This window comes from Euleptes europaea, chromosome 12, assembly GCF_029931775.1.
Source record: "Euleptes europaea isolate rEulEur1 chromosome 12, rEulEur1.hap1, whole genome shotgun sequence".
Classification (NCBI taxonomy): domain Eukaryota; kingdom Metazoa; phylum Chordata; class Lepidosauria; order Squamata; family Sphaerodactylidae; genus Euleptes; species Euleptes europaea.
The window spans coordinates 1,904,267-1,920,191 of NC_079323.1; the positions used below are offsets into that span (position 1 = coordinate 1,904,267).

At 52.6% G+C, this 15,925-nt stretch overlaps 1 protein-coding gene across 1 annotated transcript in view; it reads left to right on the forward strand.

Annotated features, from left to right (window-relative positions):
- Nucleotides 1-15,925, forward strand: part of ARAP1 (ArfGAP with RhoGAP domain, ankyrin repeat and PH domain 1) — a 90,405-nt gene that overhangs the window by 39,884 nt on the left and 34,596 nt on the right. Inside the window, exons 12-17 of the mRNA XM_056858811.1 lie at nt 136-318; nt 6,446-6,620; nt 11,684-11,818; nt 13,077-13,212; nt 14,103-14,205; nt 15,514-15,709. Of these exons, the coding sequence (XP_056714789.1) occupies nt 136-318; nt 6,446-6,620; nt 11,684-11,818; nt 13,077-13,212; nt 14,103-14,205; nt 15,514-15,709 (928 nt within the window). The remainder of the gene's footprint in view (nt 1-135; nt 319-6,445; nt 6,621-11,683; nt 11,819-13,076; nt 13,213-14,102; nt 14,206-15,513; nt 15,710-15,925) is intronic.

Below are 15,925 nucleotides of genomic sequence, written 5' to 3' on the forward strand. Positions count from 1 at the left end.
TTCACGTTAAAGGCCAGCCGCGCATTTCTGCCCTCTAAAACCAACCAGTGGAGGGACCTTTCGCTTCACGGAGTGACCTCGAACACGCAGAAGCGGAACCCCTGGCTCACATTTTTACGGTGTTTGTGCTCTCAGCTCTTCCTGCAGATGGGCAACGCCGTGGCCAACAGCTTCTGGGCCGCCAACGTGCCCCCCAGCGAGGCCATCACGACGAGCAGTGGGAGCCAGGAGAGGAGACGCTTCCTTGTCGCCAAGTACAGGGAAGGCAAGTATCGGCGGTATCACACGCTCTTCGGCAACCAGGAGGAGCTCAACAAGGTTGGTTGCTGGATGGGAAGGGAAGAGGGATGAGAGCCGGGCTGGCCTCAGTTTTTTTGGGGGGGGCCCTATTCTCACCACTAGGCACCCTTCTTGCCCACCCCCCATGCCCCCACCTTCCTCTGCTCGCTTACAGTAGCGGGTCCCTCCAGAAGCCACTGGCCCTGGCAACCGCCCCCCTCAATTCCAAATTTTGACCCCCAGGGTGGTGTAGTGGTTAAGAGCGGAGGTTTGGAGCGGTGGACTCTGATCTGGAGAACCGGGTTTGATTCCCCACTCCTCCACATGAAGCCTGCTGGGTGACCTTGGGCTAGTCATAGCTCTCTCAGCCCCACCTACCTCACAGGGTGTCTGTTGTAGGGAGGGGAAGGGAAGACAATTGTAAGCCAGTTTGATTCTCCCTTAAGTGGTAGAGAAAGTCAGCATATAAAAACCAACTCTTCTTCTCCTCCTTCTTCTGTAAATTATAGACACAACGTAAATGTGCATAACTTATAGTGGCTTTTATTCTCATTACACATGATGCATCTAGACATGTGCAGAGGATATTTTGCTCACCTCGACAGTTGAGCCGCCTCAGACATAAATTGGAAAGGCAGGGGGATGAATTTTTGAATAGCAATGATAATGATAATAGTAAAGACACTGCTGATTTTTAAAATGAGGAAATTGTTTCAGAGGGTAGCCATGTTGGTCTGTAGTAGAAGAGCTGGGTTCGAGTGCCATAGCGCCTTAGAGACCAACAAGATTTTTGGGGGATGAGCTTTTGAGAGTCCGAGCTCCCTTCGTCAGACACAGTGGCGGACCTACATTTTTGGGGCCCTGAAGCTTGAACTGTTATAAAATCATAGAATCATAGCGTTGGAAGGGACCACCAGGGTCATCAACCCATTGCACAATGCAGGAAATTCACAACTACCTCCCCCCACACCTAGTGACCAGAAGATGGCAAAGATGCCCTCCCTCTCATCATCTGCCTAAGGTCACAGATGATAAGGTTATGGGGGCCCCTTCGTAACCAGCAACAACAGGGCAACATCCAGCAAGGTCCAAAGGGCCTGGTTGCCCTTGCAAGGACCTTGAGGCCCAAATGGCGGAGAACAGAGTGGTGGGATGGAGTCCTTGAAAATGGGCCATACAGTGATGGAATAAAACTATAGAGCTATTAAGCCGTGCATCAACAAAGGATTCGAGGATCCAGCTGCCAAAATGTAGGCTATGAATAGATTCTGGTGAGCTCAGGGAGCCCTTACAGCTGGGGGTTCGAGTGCTGCAAGCCCCTGAGAAAATTTTGAAATTTGACCAATTACAGGGACATTTTCAGGCCATATGAAATGGGTATTAGAGCATATTCTGAAGTCAGTATTAAGTACTTCAACCCATTGGCTTGTGATTCTATCGCCAACAAACTCTATTGATTTTGTTGAGAAATTCACTCATTAAAAAAAGTTGCTTCAGGGGGCCCCTCTGGGATTAGGGGCCCTAATGCTTAAGCTTCATTAGCTTCACAGTAGATCTGCCTCTGGTCAGAAACGAGTAGGAGTGGAGTATCTGATTAAAGGAGTTTTGACTCTCAAAAGCTCATCCCCTGAAAATCTTGTTGATATCCAAGGTTCTGTTGGACTCACATTCAAAAAAATAAATTGCACCATTGAGTGAGAAAATCCTAGAATTTCCCCATATTTTCTTGTTCCTATAAATATTCACCACAAATGGGGAAACGAAAGTACAGCTGCGTAACAGTCTTTCATTTTCACATGTGAAAATTAAACTTGCCCTTTCTGGCTTTGCCTGTCGGTGGGGATGTCATGTTGAACGTAAGAAGCTGCCTAATTCTGACTCAGGTTATGCGCCTGCCTTCCCTCGCCTACATGACAGTGGCGAGGAAGTGATTCATCCGGGCGAGTAAATCCCTCAAGGCCACACGATGTGCACAGTCATGTGTCCAAACTCCCATTGTTTACAAAGCCTTTTTTAAAAATTAAGTTTTAAAAGAATTGTACAATTGTATAAAGCCCTATTAATGTGGGAATTACTTTGCAGGTTGTTTTCAGGTGGGTAGCTGTGTCGGCCTGACCTGGATGGCCAGGCTAGCCAGATTTCGTCAGTTTGGACCCTGGCAGCAGCTCTTCAGGGTCTCTGGCGGAGGGAAGGACCAGAGATCCTTTGAATGGGAGATGCTGTGGCTTGAAGTGGGGCCTTCTGCAAAGCCCCCCTGCTCCACAGCCCTTTATTTTTGAGCACGAAATCCATTCTGAGTAACCGCAGCTGGAAATTTCTGGGTGCTGCAAAAGAGGCTGAAGATTCCTGATGGTCTGAGTAAACCATCAGGAGTCTTCAGCATGGATACGGCACTCCTACATGATGAAGAAGAAGAGTTGGTTTTTATATGCTGGCTTTCTCTACCACTTAAGGGAGAATCAAACCGGCTTGCAATCACCTTCCCCTCCCCATAACAGACACCCTGGGAGGTAGGTGGGGCTGAGAGGGCTCCAAAATAAAAAGAGAGCTGTGACTAGCCCAAGGTCACCCAGCTGGCTTTGTGTGTAGGAGCAGGGAAACAAATCCAGCCCACCAGATTAGCCTCCGCCGCTCATGTGGAGGAGTAGGGGAATCAAACCTGGTTCTCCAGATCAGAGTCTGCCACTTCAAACCACCACTCTTAACCACTGCACCACGCTGGCTCTTTCCTTTATTGTGCAGAAATAGGTTTGCAAAAGCACAGAAAGCTGACGACAAATTATTTATTATTTATCTATTTAAAAAAATTATACTTCACCTTTCAAATTAGTGAGGGGGATGCTATTTCAAAGCGATCTTTCCTCCTGAATTACATCCTGCCTAGCCAAGGCCTGGCTGCCAAGTGTGGTTTCTTCACAGCCAGGTCTTGTAAAGGTCTTGGGGGTATTTTTGGACAATCCCGGGGCCAGGAGGGTTGGGACCGACGGCCCATTTGCAGGGACGGCTGTTTGGCAGCGGTGGGGGGCTGGCAGCCTCCCTCCCTGCAATCCCGCATCTGTCCAGGAAACAGCCTGGCTTCAGGGAGCTGTCCGGAAACTGTAAGCAAGAGCGTGTAAAGAGTTGGGAAGCATTCTTAGAATTTGCAGCGGTTTTTACAAGATGTATGAAGACCCTCTGGCTGTGATGCCGTGGGTGTGGCCAGTCCCAGTTCCAAGGGATTGGCCGTTGCCGCCTGGAATGACTGGTCCTCGCTCTTTATTGCACAGAGAAAGGCAGTGGCTGTGATCCCACAAATGCAGCTGTACGGCCTCTTCCTTCCTTTCCTTTCTGTGGGGATTCCATGGGACTACTTAGGACTAACTTGGATGCCAGGATGTGGAAACGACACCATGGCTACCTGATAGAGTTGCCAAGTCTGGGTTGGGAAATTCCTAGACGTTTGGGGGACGAGCCCTAGGAAAGACCTCTCTGGGATATAATGCCACAGAGTTCACCCTCCAAAGCAGCCGTTTTCTCCACGGGAACTGATCTCTGTGGTGTAGTGGTTAAGAGCCGTGGTTTGGAGCGGTGGACTCTAACCTGGTAAGCTGGGTTGGTTTCCCCACTCCTCCACTTGAAGCCAGCTGGGTGACCTTGGGCCAGTCACAGTTCTCTCTGAACTCTCTCAGCCTCACCTACCTCAAAGGTGTCTGTTGTGGGGAGGGGAAGGGAAGGAGATTTTAAGCAGGTTTGATTCTTCCTTAAGTAGTAGAGAAAGTCAGCATATAAAAAAACAACTCTTCTTTTTCATCTGGAGATCAGTTGTAACTCTGGGAGATCTCCAGGCCCCACCTGGAGCTTGGTAACCCTATATAGTGCCATAGAGTCCACCCTCCAAAGCAGCCGTTTTCTCCAGGGGAACTGATCTCTGTCATCTGGAGATCAGTTGTAACTCCGGGAGATCTCCAGACTCCTCCTGGAGGCTGGCAACCCTACTACCAGACCCCAGAGCTGGGGAGAGTTTGTGAAGACCAAAACCTCGTTAGAGGCACTGGGGAGGGGTGGGGCTAATTTTTCCAAGGCCCCAAGCTGGAGGGGAGGGCATCTTAGGGGAGGTTTAGGAGAATTCCAAGGGAGAGGGGGGGCTTGGTGGAGAAAAGTGCAGCTGCCTAGAGCTCCTTTGAGAGAAAGAGGGACATGAAAATCTTTCAAGCAAATAAATTTCCCCAGCAAACGGCAGTTTGAATCCTAGGAATTACCGTACTAATTTCTTGCAATTGATGGGGAAAAACAGAAATCTGGGTCCCTCTCCCCTGCCCCCAAAAGCCCCAGATTGCTGGCTGGAGGAGAGGGGAGCCATCAGGGTGAAATGCAATGAAATAATCTTGGAGAAAACTCTTCTGTTAGAGAGCCGATGAGGACTAGAAGCTTGGGAAGGGCAGGGGGAGGCAGAGAGCCCCTTTTGAGACTGCAAGGAGAGAGGTGACGTGATCCTAGGAATGGGAGGTAGTTTGGCCATCAGCCCAGATTGCGTAGCAGCAAGAGGATTCTTTGGCCGTTATGAATGGCCTCAGTATGCCAGAAGCAGAGCCCTGAATCTGCTGTACAGAAACGTATCCTGAAGTAGCAGCCCTGGAAGAAGCCAGCCTGCCCGGTCTGTGACCCTGGGATGGAGTGCGGCTCACCAACCAACTGGTGTAGCCCGCTGGGGGTTTGACCAGCCCCTTGTTTCTGCAGTTTGCAAAGCCAGAGGTTTTTTCCTCAGCCCTTCCTGAGCCGTGTTTGGCCTGGACTGTGAACATACTTGGGGGAGGGATCGTGGCTCAGTGGTAGAGCATCAGCTTGGTATGCAGAAGGCCCCAGGTTCAATCCCCGGCATCTCCAGCTAAAAGGGATCAGGTGGTAGGTGATGGGAAAGACCTCTGCTTGAAATCCCGGAGGGCCATGTGGATGGGTCATGGTTCAGTGGTAGAGCATCTGCTTGACGTGCAGAAGGTCCCAAGTTCAGTCCTTTGCATCTTCCGTGGAAAGGACCAGCTAGCAGGTGGTGTGAAAGACCTCTGCTTGAGACCCTGGAGAGTTATGGGAAGGGGCTATGGGTCAGTAGTACGGTATCTGCTTGGCATGCAGAAGGTCCCAGGTTCAATCCCCAGCATCTTCCGTTCAAAAGGACCAGGCAGTAGGTGATGGGAAAGACATCTGCCTGAGACCCTGGAAAGCCACTGCCAGGCTGAGTAGACATTATAGACCGAGGCTCTGATTCAGTATAAGGCAGCTTCATGTGTGCTTTATTTGGGGAGGGTCTGTGGCTCAGTGGTAGAGCATCTGCTTGGCATGCAGACGGTTCCAGGTTCAATCCCTGGCATCTCCAGTAAGGATCAGGTGGTGGGAAAGACCCTCAGCCTAAGACCCTGGAGAGCGGCTGCCAGTCTGAATAGGCAATGCTGACCTTGATGGACCAAGGGAAGTCTGATTCAGTAGAAGGCAGCTCCATATGTACATATTGGGGGGGGGGACGCTCTTAGACCCTCTGCATCATCCCCTGCTCTGGACAAGCTGTCCCTCCTCCTCACCGTTCAGAGAGGGTGGCGTCTGCAGCGAATGCTGGTTGCATTCAGAGTTTGCGCAACTATTCCAGGCCAGGTTGGGGGAGGGGAACAGCCTGGAGGGAGGGTAATGAACCATTTTTTAAAAAATGCACTTTCTTTTTGTTGCCTGGAGCATCTACGTTCTGGCAGCTCTGAGACAGCAGGATCGAATTGCACCGGCCACTCCCCCCCCTCCTGGGGCTCTTCTGTTTTTCTCTTGCACGGAAGTCCGATCCCCACCCAAGGCCCTTCTGGCCAGTAATCCAGCCGGCCTGGGGCCTCTGGAATTCCACCCATGGGCTGGCTTGACTCCCCTCTCCCTATAAAAGGGGCCCTTGCGTCCTCTCCGGCTGCCTGACTTCATCCAGAGCTACTCTCTCCAAACTCCCCTCTTTCTTCCTGCTGCTGTGGTTGGCCTGGGGTGTGTGTGGACCCTGCTCCTTTGCCCCCTCCCCGACAATCACAGCTGGTACTTATGGAAGAACAGTGGGATTGCGGCTCTCTGGGGATGCTCTGATTTCCCCGGTCTGAATCGGGTGGGTTTTTTTGTTTGTGCTGCGTCCCTCTTTGGTGTTGCTAACTCGGTCGCATCGCTGCAGGCTCTGTGCGTGGCGGTAACCACCGGTGACCTGGCGGAGTCGTTGTCCCTCTTGTTCTGTGGGGCCGAGGTGAACTGTTACTCGGGGGACCCTGGCCACCCGTCCCCCCTTGCCTTGGCGGAGGAGGCCGGCCAGAGGTTGCAGATGGAATTCCTGCTGCAGAACAAGACCTCAGGTGAGAGGGAAAGGGGGTGGGGGGCTGGGGGGTGTATGCGTGTCTTGCAGTGGAGTCAGGAGTGCTTGAGAAGACCCAGCAACCGCAATTGGAAAACCAGCCCGTGGCCTGAGCTGAGCACCAGAGCTAAGAGAGCTGATCCTTCGAGTTGATTTTAACAGTTGCTTGGTCCCACTGGCTGATTGGGACACCACTGCAACTTTTAGTTATTATTTCTCTGTATGCATTAATTTAGCATAGTTTTATTAACCCGGCATTTTATTAACCTCGTATTTTCTTCTATTACATATCTGTGGTGTCCTGGACATGTTTGTAATGGACTATGGCTAAATGGAAATAAAGCTAGTACTTACTGGAACTCTTCAGAGGGCAGGCGTTCCTCTGGGTGTCGATCCTGGGGACAGAGACCAGGGCTGGCCTGGCTGCTGAGCAGCTTTCTGAGGGCTCAGGTTGCTCAGCTTTCTAGGGGCTCAGGAGAGGGACCGTGGCTCGGCAGCAGAGCATCTGCTTGGCATGCAGAAGGTCCCAGGTTCACCTCCAGTCAAAGCTCAGGTAGTAGGTGATGTGAAAGACCTCCACCTGAGACCCTGGAGAGCTGTGGGGAGGGGCCGTGGCTCAGTGGCAGAGCATCTGCTTGGCGTGCAGAAGGTCCCAGTTTCAATCCCCTGGTAAAAGGCTCAGGCGGCAGGTGATGTGAAAGACCTCTGCCTGAGACCCTGGAGAGCCGCTGCTAGTTTGACTGGACAACACTGTCCTTCATGGATCAAAGGTCTGATTTGGTATAGCTTCATGTGTTCGTGGCTGCTACTTGGAGGAAAAGTAGGGTTCCTCTGATCAGAAGGGGTCACTCACAGCCTCGGCTGGTTGGGGGAGCCAGTGGGTCAGCAGCCATTAGCCAGCAGCAAGTGGCCGGGTCTCCCGGTCCCTGGATTTCTACAAGGTGAGGAGGCAATGTGGCCTGGGGCCCCCCATCCCAGTGCCCCCCCCAGTCCAGAGAGAGTGGGAGGGCAGCAGCGGGCAAGGGCTGGGCTGTGGGCAACCCTGTCTGCCAACACCACCCCTGCAAAGTTGACCTCTGCAAGAACTTTATAGAACTTTGTTTTGACCTGCCTTAGGAAGGATTCACTCTCTGGAAGGAGTAAGGTCGGTGGAGGTACGAAAGCACCATTGGGTGGGCCATGAGCACATCTGGTGTGGTGTAGTGGTTAGAGTGTTGGACTAATATCTGGAATACCCAGGTTAGAATCCCTTCTTGTGCCACGGAAGCTCGCTGGGTGACCTAGGGCCAGTCACACTCTCTCGGCCTAACCTACCTCACAGGGTTGTTGTGAGGATAAAATGGAGGAGAGGGGAATGATGTCAACCGCTCTGGGTCCCTGTTGGGGAGAAAGGCAAGGTATAAATTGGAAAAAAAATCTAAATAAATAATAAATCCAGGCCAGCTGGAGCGAAACTGACGGATGTGCCAGGACAAGCCAAGATTCCAGCCAGCGGTGCTCCAGGGCCAAGAAGCGAGTGCGAAAGAGGAAAGAGCTTGTTGTGGGAGCGGGGGAGGAATGACTCGTCAGCACTTACTTGGAAGGGGCAAAGGGTGTGCCAGAGGTCGAGGAGAACATGCAGCCTGTGAAACAGCCCGGGATTTCAGCTCTGCACATTGGAATATCCCCGGGGCATTTATTTTGGAGCGCTCTCATCCAGCACGTTGTAAAAAAACCAGTTTCTAGAGCTGCTGGCTGTTCGGCAGGGTGAGCTTCCAGGCGCCGGCTGTAGGGCTTCCTCCCCCTGCCGTTCTGCAGGAGCGACCTCTTCTTCCCACTGTGTGCGGAGCCAAGCCGGAGAATTGAGACTGGCAGCATATCACAGGCAGGGCTGCTTCGAGGTCCTCGGTCACCCCCTGCAAAGCACGGTAAGGGGGATGCCCTTTCCTTCTCCACGGCTGGCAGCGGGGATCCAGGAGGTGAGGACTGTTTGCCACCTGTGTCGTGGAGGATGTGTCGTGGGGAGAGGCTCAGTGGCAGAGCATCTGCTTGGCATGTAGAAGGTCCCAGGTTCAATCCCCGGCATCTCCAGTTAAAGGGACTAGGCAAGTAGGTGATGTGAAAGACCCCTGCCCGAGAACCTGGAGAGCCGCTGCCCGTCTGAGAGGGCAATAAAGACCTTGATGGACTGAGAGGTCTGATTCAATGTAAGGCATCTTCATGTGTTCATGTGATGGGCACCTGCCCATTGCGTATCCCCCCCCCCAAACAATTGTTTGGATGGTTTGGATGGAGAACCAGCCCTGCTGCCGCAGCCTGCTCAAGGGCAAGCTGGTGACTTTATTTAGCATTTGGTTATTTATAGCCTGCCTTTCTTTCTGATACTTCAAGTGGACTGCATAATGAAAGGCAAGTACAATCAAGAAGAAGAGTTGGTTTTTATACCCATGATTTTCTTTACCTTTAAGGCGTCTCAAATCCCTTACTCTCCCTACAACAGGCACCGTGGAAATAGGTGGGGCTGAGAGAGTTCAGAGAGAACTGTGACTGGCCCAAGGTCACCCAGCTGGCTTCATGTGGAGGAGTGGGGAATCGAACCCGGTTCTTCAGATTAGAGTCCACCGCTCCAAACCACTACACCACGCTGGCTCTCAACAGGATGGGACGGGTTGGATTGCAGGAGCCTGAAACCAAACCGAAATCTCAAACAGAGCTGAAATAAATCATGAATTTGTAGACATGAAACGTTAATTGGTGTAGAAACGACCTAGTCTGGAGCAGACTTACAGGGCTGGGCAGCAATACAGTCCTGTAGGCCGCAGTCCCTCTCCCTTTGCCGAGGCAACTTTCCAATCATTTCAGTACAATACAGTCCTATAGAACCTGTGCAAAAAGCCCCCTTGAATAATTCAGTTTTGCATAGTTTGTCAAAAGCCAGGAGGGTGGGAACCTTCCTGATCTCCCCGGGCAGGCCGTTCCATAAGGGGGGGCGGGGAACAACAGAGAAGGCACGAGTACCATCCTGGACCCCCACCCGAGACCAGCTGTGGGGAGCGGCAAAGTTATTTTTTTCCAGGGAGTTCAAGTAAGGCGGGCTCCAGTTCTTTCAGGGAAAACACGAGCCCAGCTTTGTAGCCTCTTTGCTCTGAACAAGTCTATACCGTGTATGATTCTGGTTTTGGAGCTGCCGGTCGAGTCCCCGCTGACTCTCCCCAGCCTGCGCTACCATCTCGGAGTGAGCGTGAATGCGGTGTAGTGGTTAGAGCGTCACACTGGGGTCAGGGAGATCCGGCTTCGAATCCCCGCTCTGCCGTGGAGCCTTGCTGAGTGACCTTGGGCCAGTTGCGCTCCTTCATCCTGACCTTCCTTGCAGGGTTGTGGGGAAGGGAGAACAAACATGCTGCCCCTGATCCTCTTGGAGGAGGAGGAGGTGGAGAAGAAGAGTTGGTTTTTATAGGATGACTTTCTCTACCACTTAAGGAAGAATCAAACCGGTTTGCAATCACCTTCCCTCCCCCTCCCCCACAATAGACACCCTGTGAGGTGGGTGCGGCTGAGAGAGCTCTAAGAGAGCTGTGACTAGTCCAAGGCCACCCAGCTGGCTTCATCTGGAGGAGTGAGGAAGCCAACCCGGTTCCCCAGATTGGCCTCAGTTGCCCATGTGGAGGGGTGGGGAATCAAACCCGGTTCTCCAGATCAGAGGCCACCGCTCTTAACCACTGCACCACTCTGGAAGGAAGATAAAAATGCACTCGATAGATGTCAAAGGGAGAGGGGGAGAAAGGGGTTCGTCTACAGTGCACCCTTCTGCCTCCCTGCGATTGCTTCTTGCATGCTGTTATTTTTGTACAGCACAAAGCACGGATTGCTGGCAAGCGACCAAAGCTCCTCTTTCTAGGAGGGGTGGGACAACGGATGGTCCGAACAAAAAGCCGTGCGAAGCTCGGGCGGGGATGGTGGTTAGCAGGCATCTGGTTCTCGTTGTCTCCCTTTCTCTGGCGCGTCACTGTTTGGTTTGGCTCCGGCGGGCCCAGGAAACGTTCGGGTCAGTGGATTAGGGAGCATCCTGAGTTCTTGTCTTGCTTGGCGTGTGTGCAAAGCAGGCAAGAACCCCAGTCAGGAAAGGGCGGGGTAAAAATCAAATAAATCAAATAAAGGGTGGGGAGTGACTCTTTTATTTTTTTTTATGTGCAAAATGCTGGGGGTGGGGAGGGACATTAGGCTGATCAGAGATTCTCACACAACACAAAACAAAACTGTGGCTCAGTTTGTAGAGCATCTGCTTGGCATGCAGAAGGTCCCAGGTTCAATCCCCGGCAGCTCCAGTTAAAGGGACTAGACAAGGAGATAATGTGAAAGACCCCTGCCTGAGACCCTGGAGAGCCGCTGTCGGTCTCCTGCTAGTACAACTGATCTCCAGGTGACAGAGATTAGTTTCCCCGGAGAAAATGGCCACTTTGGCAATTGGACTCTCTGGCATTGAAGCCCCTCCCCTCTCCAAACCCTGCCCTCCTCAGGCTCTACCCCCAAAATCTCCAGGTATTTCCCAACCTGGAGCTGGCAACCTTACTCCACCCCCAGATCTCCAGGAATGCCCCAGACTGGAGTTGGAAACCCTTCTCAGCTGCCTGTTGAGCAACGGGGCAGCCGAGGCCAGCGTGGTGTTTCTGGCAATGCCAAGACCTCTCCTTCCTCTAGGCTTGGCTCTGCCGCGCCTACCGGTTCTACCTGGCTTATGTCATCCCTTGCAAATCCTCTTCCTCCTGCCTCGCTTCTCACAATAGAGGCCTCTGACCACATGCCCCAGTTCTTTTCAGTAGAGGGATTACCAGGGATTGACTCGGCAGGGCCGTCGTCATTCGGCAGGCATTGTGGGCAGGATTTGCTTTGGAGCCCTAGAGACGGGTTGCTTCTGTTTCCTTCCCTTTCACATAGCTTTGCTGCGACTGCCCTGCTCCTTGTCTTCTTGATGTAATGCTTCGAAGACGTGGCCTCCTGTCAGCCGAGGGGGACGCATGTCCGTGCTGCGGCACAGCCTCTGGCTAACGTGCCCCTCTCCCCCCACCCTGTGTCTCATGTTTGCAGAGATCCCGCGGTTGGATGTGGATGCCGGCAGTCAGAATCTCTACTCAGTGGCCCTGCCGTCCGTCACACACAATGGCTTCCTCTTCAAGACGGCATCCATGGCCAAGCCGGCCCATGAACGGAAACCCCGGGAAGGTAAGGGGCCGGACCGGAAAGCTATATGGGCAGATAGCCTAGTGGGCAACGATTGTGCCCATGGTTGCCTGTGGCGATAATGCAGGAGAATGCTGCTGCAGTGGTCTTGTTTGTGGGCTTCCTAGAGGCACCTGGTTGGCCACTCTGTGAACAGACCGCTGGACTTGATGGACCTTGGTCTGATCCAGCAGAGCTTTTCTTATGATCCATACCTATTATCTCCAGGATCAGAGGAGCAGGCCGATTATATTAGGTGCTTTGGAACCCAGGCAGGATGGTGCTGCTGCAGTCTTCTTGCTTGTGGGCTAGAGGCACCTGGTTGGCCACTGTGGGAACATTTGCTGGACTTGATGGACCTTGGTCTGATCCAGCAGGGCCTTTGTTATATTCTTGTGAGATGCCCCACAGAGATGTGGGGAGAGGAAGTGCGCATCCCTGATGCTTCCTCTTTCACTGCTTGTTGTGAATGCCCCAAAGGTCCTTGAGACCTGGGAGGGTGTCCTGGGAGAGTGCAGAATGTAGTATCAGACATATGATTTGACCTTCTGGGCATTGGAGTTTTCATTATTTTACAAAAGCAAGTTACGATCCTTTATGGTTGTGAAGATAGACTTCAGACAGGGTCAGCAACTTTTGCTGAATCCCTCGGAAGCTAGAGAATCTGCTGGATGCTGTTTCCTGTGGTGGAGGGCTTATGGGGCTTGTGGGTCCAGAACTGTGACACCCAGGTAGCAAGCAGAAGTAGAATAAATGATGCCAAATGTTGCAGAATAAATTGTGTCTATGCAGATGATCAGGAGGGGCTACGGCTCAGTGGGCAGAACATCTGCTGGGAAGCAAAAGGATCCATGTTCAATCTGATTAAAAGGATTAGGTAGTCGATGATGTGAAAGAGAGCTGCTGCCCAAGACCTGGGGAGGGGCCGTGGCTCAGTGGTAGAGGCTAGATGGCCATCTGTCAGCAATGCTGATACTATGACCTTAGGTAAATGATAAGAGGGAAGGCACCTTGGCCATCTTCTGGACATGGAGGAGGGGTCACTGGGTGTGTGGGGGAGGGGAGGTAGTTGTGAATTTCCTGCATTGTGCAGGGGGTTGGACTAGATGACCCTGGTGGTCCCTTACAACTCTGTGATTCCATGACACACTGTTCCCTGTGTTGTGAAGCCTGTGGCTGGGTGTTCTCTGGCTCATGGCAAATTCTCTCCTGAATCCCTCCTCCCCTTTCCTCCTCCCTCTCTGTCCCGTCACCCACACAGAGTTCAGCCGCCGCTGGTGCCGCCTCCACGACGGCGTTTTCAGCTACTACGAGAGCGAGCATGCCACCGTGCCCAGCGGGGAGATCCGGATGCAGCAGCTGGTGTGCTTGGTGAATCACCCACCCGACACTCATGGGTGAGCAGACCCCCCCCTCCTTCCCGTGGAGGAACGGCCTCCAGTGCGGGACGCGATCCTGATCCGTCCCCCTGACAAACAGAGAGCGTGAAGCTCTGGGTGTGGGTCACACTTCCTTTTTGCCTTATGAGCACCAGATTTGGTCTCTCAGGCACCCCAGATTTGACAGCTTCACAGTGGGCGGTGTCTGGTGGCAAAGGGAGGGTTGGGTGCCCCACAACCTCCTTGTCCGCTTCCCTATTCCAGGTCCAGCTTTTACAACTCACAGGGAACCTTTTTTTCTGCACTCCAAGAGCGTCTGGTTCAGTAGAAGGCAGCTCCGTGCGTTCATGTGTTCATATTCATCCTGATTAGTGTCATTTGGATTGTTTAGTAGCAGTTAGAGTGTCTGTTGTGGGGAGAGGAAGCGAGTAGGGGATGGGAAAGACCTTCTCCCTGAGACCCTGGACAGCCATGGAGAGGGGCCGTGGTTCAGTGGCAGAGCATCTGCTTGGCATGCAGAAGGTCCCAGGTTCAATCCCCGGCATCTCCACTTAAAATGACCAGGCAAGTAGGTGATGGGAAAGACCTCAGCCCGAGACCCTGGAGAGCCACTGCCAGTCTGAGTAGACAGTACTGACCTTGATTGACTAAATTATCTGATTCAGTACAAGGCAGCTTCATGGATGGAAGAGCGGGTCACAGATGTGTTTTGGGAAGGGGCTCCAGGCAGGGAGGGGGAAGCTCTTGGTTCTTCACTTTCCCCAGACTCGCGAGCTCCCTCTGAACCAATTGTGCTCTCTGTGGATCAATCCTTTCCTTTGAGAAGCCCTAGTGGCCCCTGTAGGCCTCCGTCCCCTCTAGGGATCCCCTCCTCCCCTAACTCCCTCCCCTTTGCCATCTCCTTGCAGGGTTGCAAACACATTCGAGGTGTACATAGATTCGGAGCGACTCTACCTGTTTGGACTGGACAGCCCAGAGGCAGTTCGGGAGTGGACTAAGTGCCTGGCAAAGGTGAGCGTCTCCCCCTTGACAGGTAGGGCGACAGAAGGGCTGGCAGAGGCTGGACTGGTTGCGGCTTCCTCCTCTCCTCCCCACCCCCAGCTCACATTTGCAATGTACCTATGCTGGGGTTAAGCACAAGGTCCCTCTCTACAGGGGAGAAGCAGGGAAAATTAGCTCCTGTGCAGAGAGGAGGAAGAAGAGTTGGTTTTTATATGCCGACTTTCTCTACCACTGAAGGGAGACTCAAACTGGCTTCCAATCACCTGCCCTTTCCCTCCCCACAACAGACACCCTGTGAGGCAGGTGGGGCTGAGAGAGCTCTTAATGGAGCTGTGACTAGCCCAAGGTCACCCAGCTGGCTTCATGTGGAGCAGTGGGGAATCAAACCCGGTTCTCCAGATTAAAGTCTGCTGCTCATGTGGAGGAGTGAGGAAACCAACCCGGTTCTCCAGATCAGAGTCCACTTCTCCAAACCACCGCTCTTAACCACTACGCCATGCTGGCTCAATTCAAATCCAGGAGCACCTTAGAGACTTAACAAGACTTTTCAGGGTATGAGCTTTAGGGTGTCAAAGCTCCCTTCGTCAGGCATCTGACAAATCTCGCTCCTCTGCTGTAGACCAAACCGGCTACCCTCTGAAATTATCTAAAGCAGGAAGGTGAGAGATTCAAAACAGATAAAAGGAAGTATTTTTTCACACAACGCATAGTTAAATTGTGCAACTCCCTGCCCCAGGATGTGGTGATGGCTGCCAGCTTGGAGGGCTTTAAGAGGGGAGTGGACATATTCATGGAAGAGAGGGGTATTCATGGCTGTTAGTTAGAATGGATACTAGTCATGCTTCTTACCTATTCTCTCTAGTATCAGAGGAGCAGTCCTATTGTTTTGGGTGCTGTGGAACACGGGCAGGATGGTGCTGCTGCAGTCGTCTTGTTAGTGGCTTCCTAGTGGCCCCTGGTTGGCCACTGTGTGACCAGACTGCTGGACTTGATGGGCCTTGGTCTGATCCAGCAGGGCCTTTCTTATGTTCTTTCTTACGTTCTTATCTTGCCTTAGATCCCCTATGACTTGTTTCCTCAAAAGTAAACCCTTCTGGATTCATGTGGGGCTTACTCTCAAGTAAGCATAGATAGGCTTGCAGCCTCAGAGATTATTCCAACCTTTCTGAAGTTGGTTCAGGTCTCTTGCGGGACCTTGCTACCTTGGAGGAGTTAGACACGGCCGCTGGTTTGGGAAGACCTTTCAGGACAAAATCTCCCTTCCCCCACCAAGGAGTTGATTCTTACCGCCTTCTTCCTTTGTTCCTGCCTGCGCAGTCCTTCATCCCCGCCACAGCCGAGGGTCTCCTGCACAAAGACTTCGAGCGCCTCGGGCGACTGCACTATAAGGGCGGCCTGAACTTGGAGCGGGCGAAGGAGGGCTGGTTCGCCTTGGTGCAGTCCACCCTCTACGCCTACCTGGACGGCAGCGAGAGGGAGGAGGCCATTCACCTGCGGAAGCTGCAAGAGCTCTGTGAGTAGCCCTTTTTTTGCTGCCCGCACGGCTTGGGTCCGGGGGACAATCCCTTGGCATGTTTCACTGGGGTTAGTTGTGCAGTGTAGCACGTTTTCTGCTAGGAACACAACCCAACTGCCCAGTGAAAATGAAGAACCTCGGAAGGAGAGCCCTGCTGGGCAGTCCATCCTGTCCAGAACCTTCTTTCCCAATTTGTCCAGCCAGATGATGATG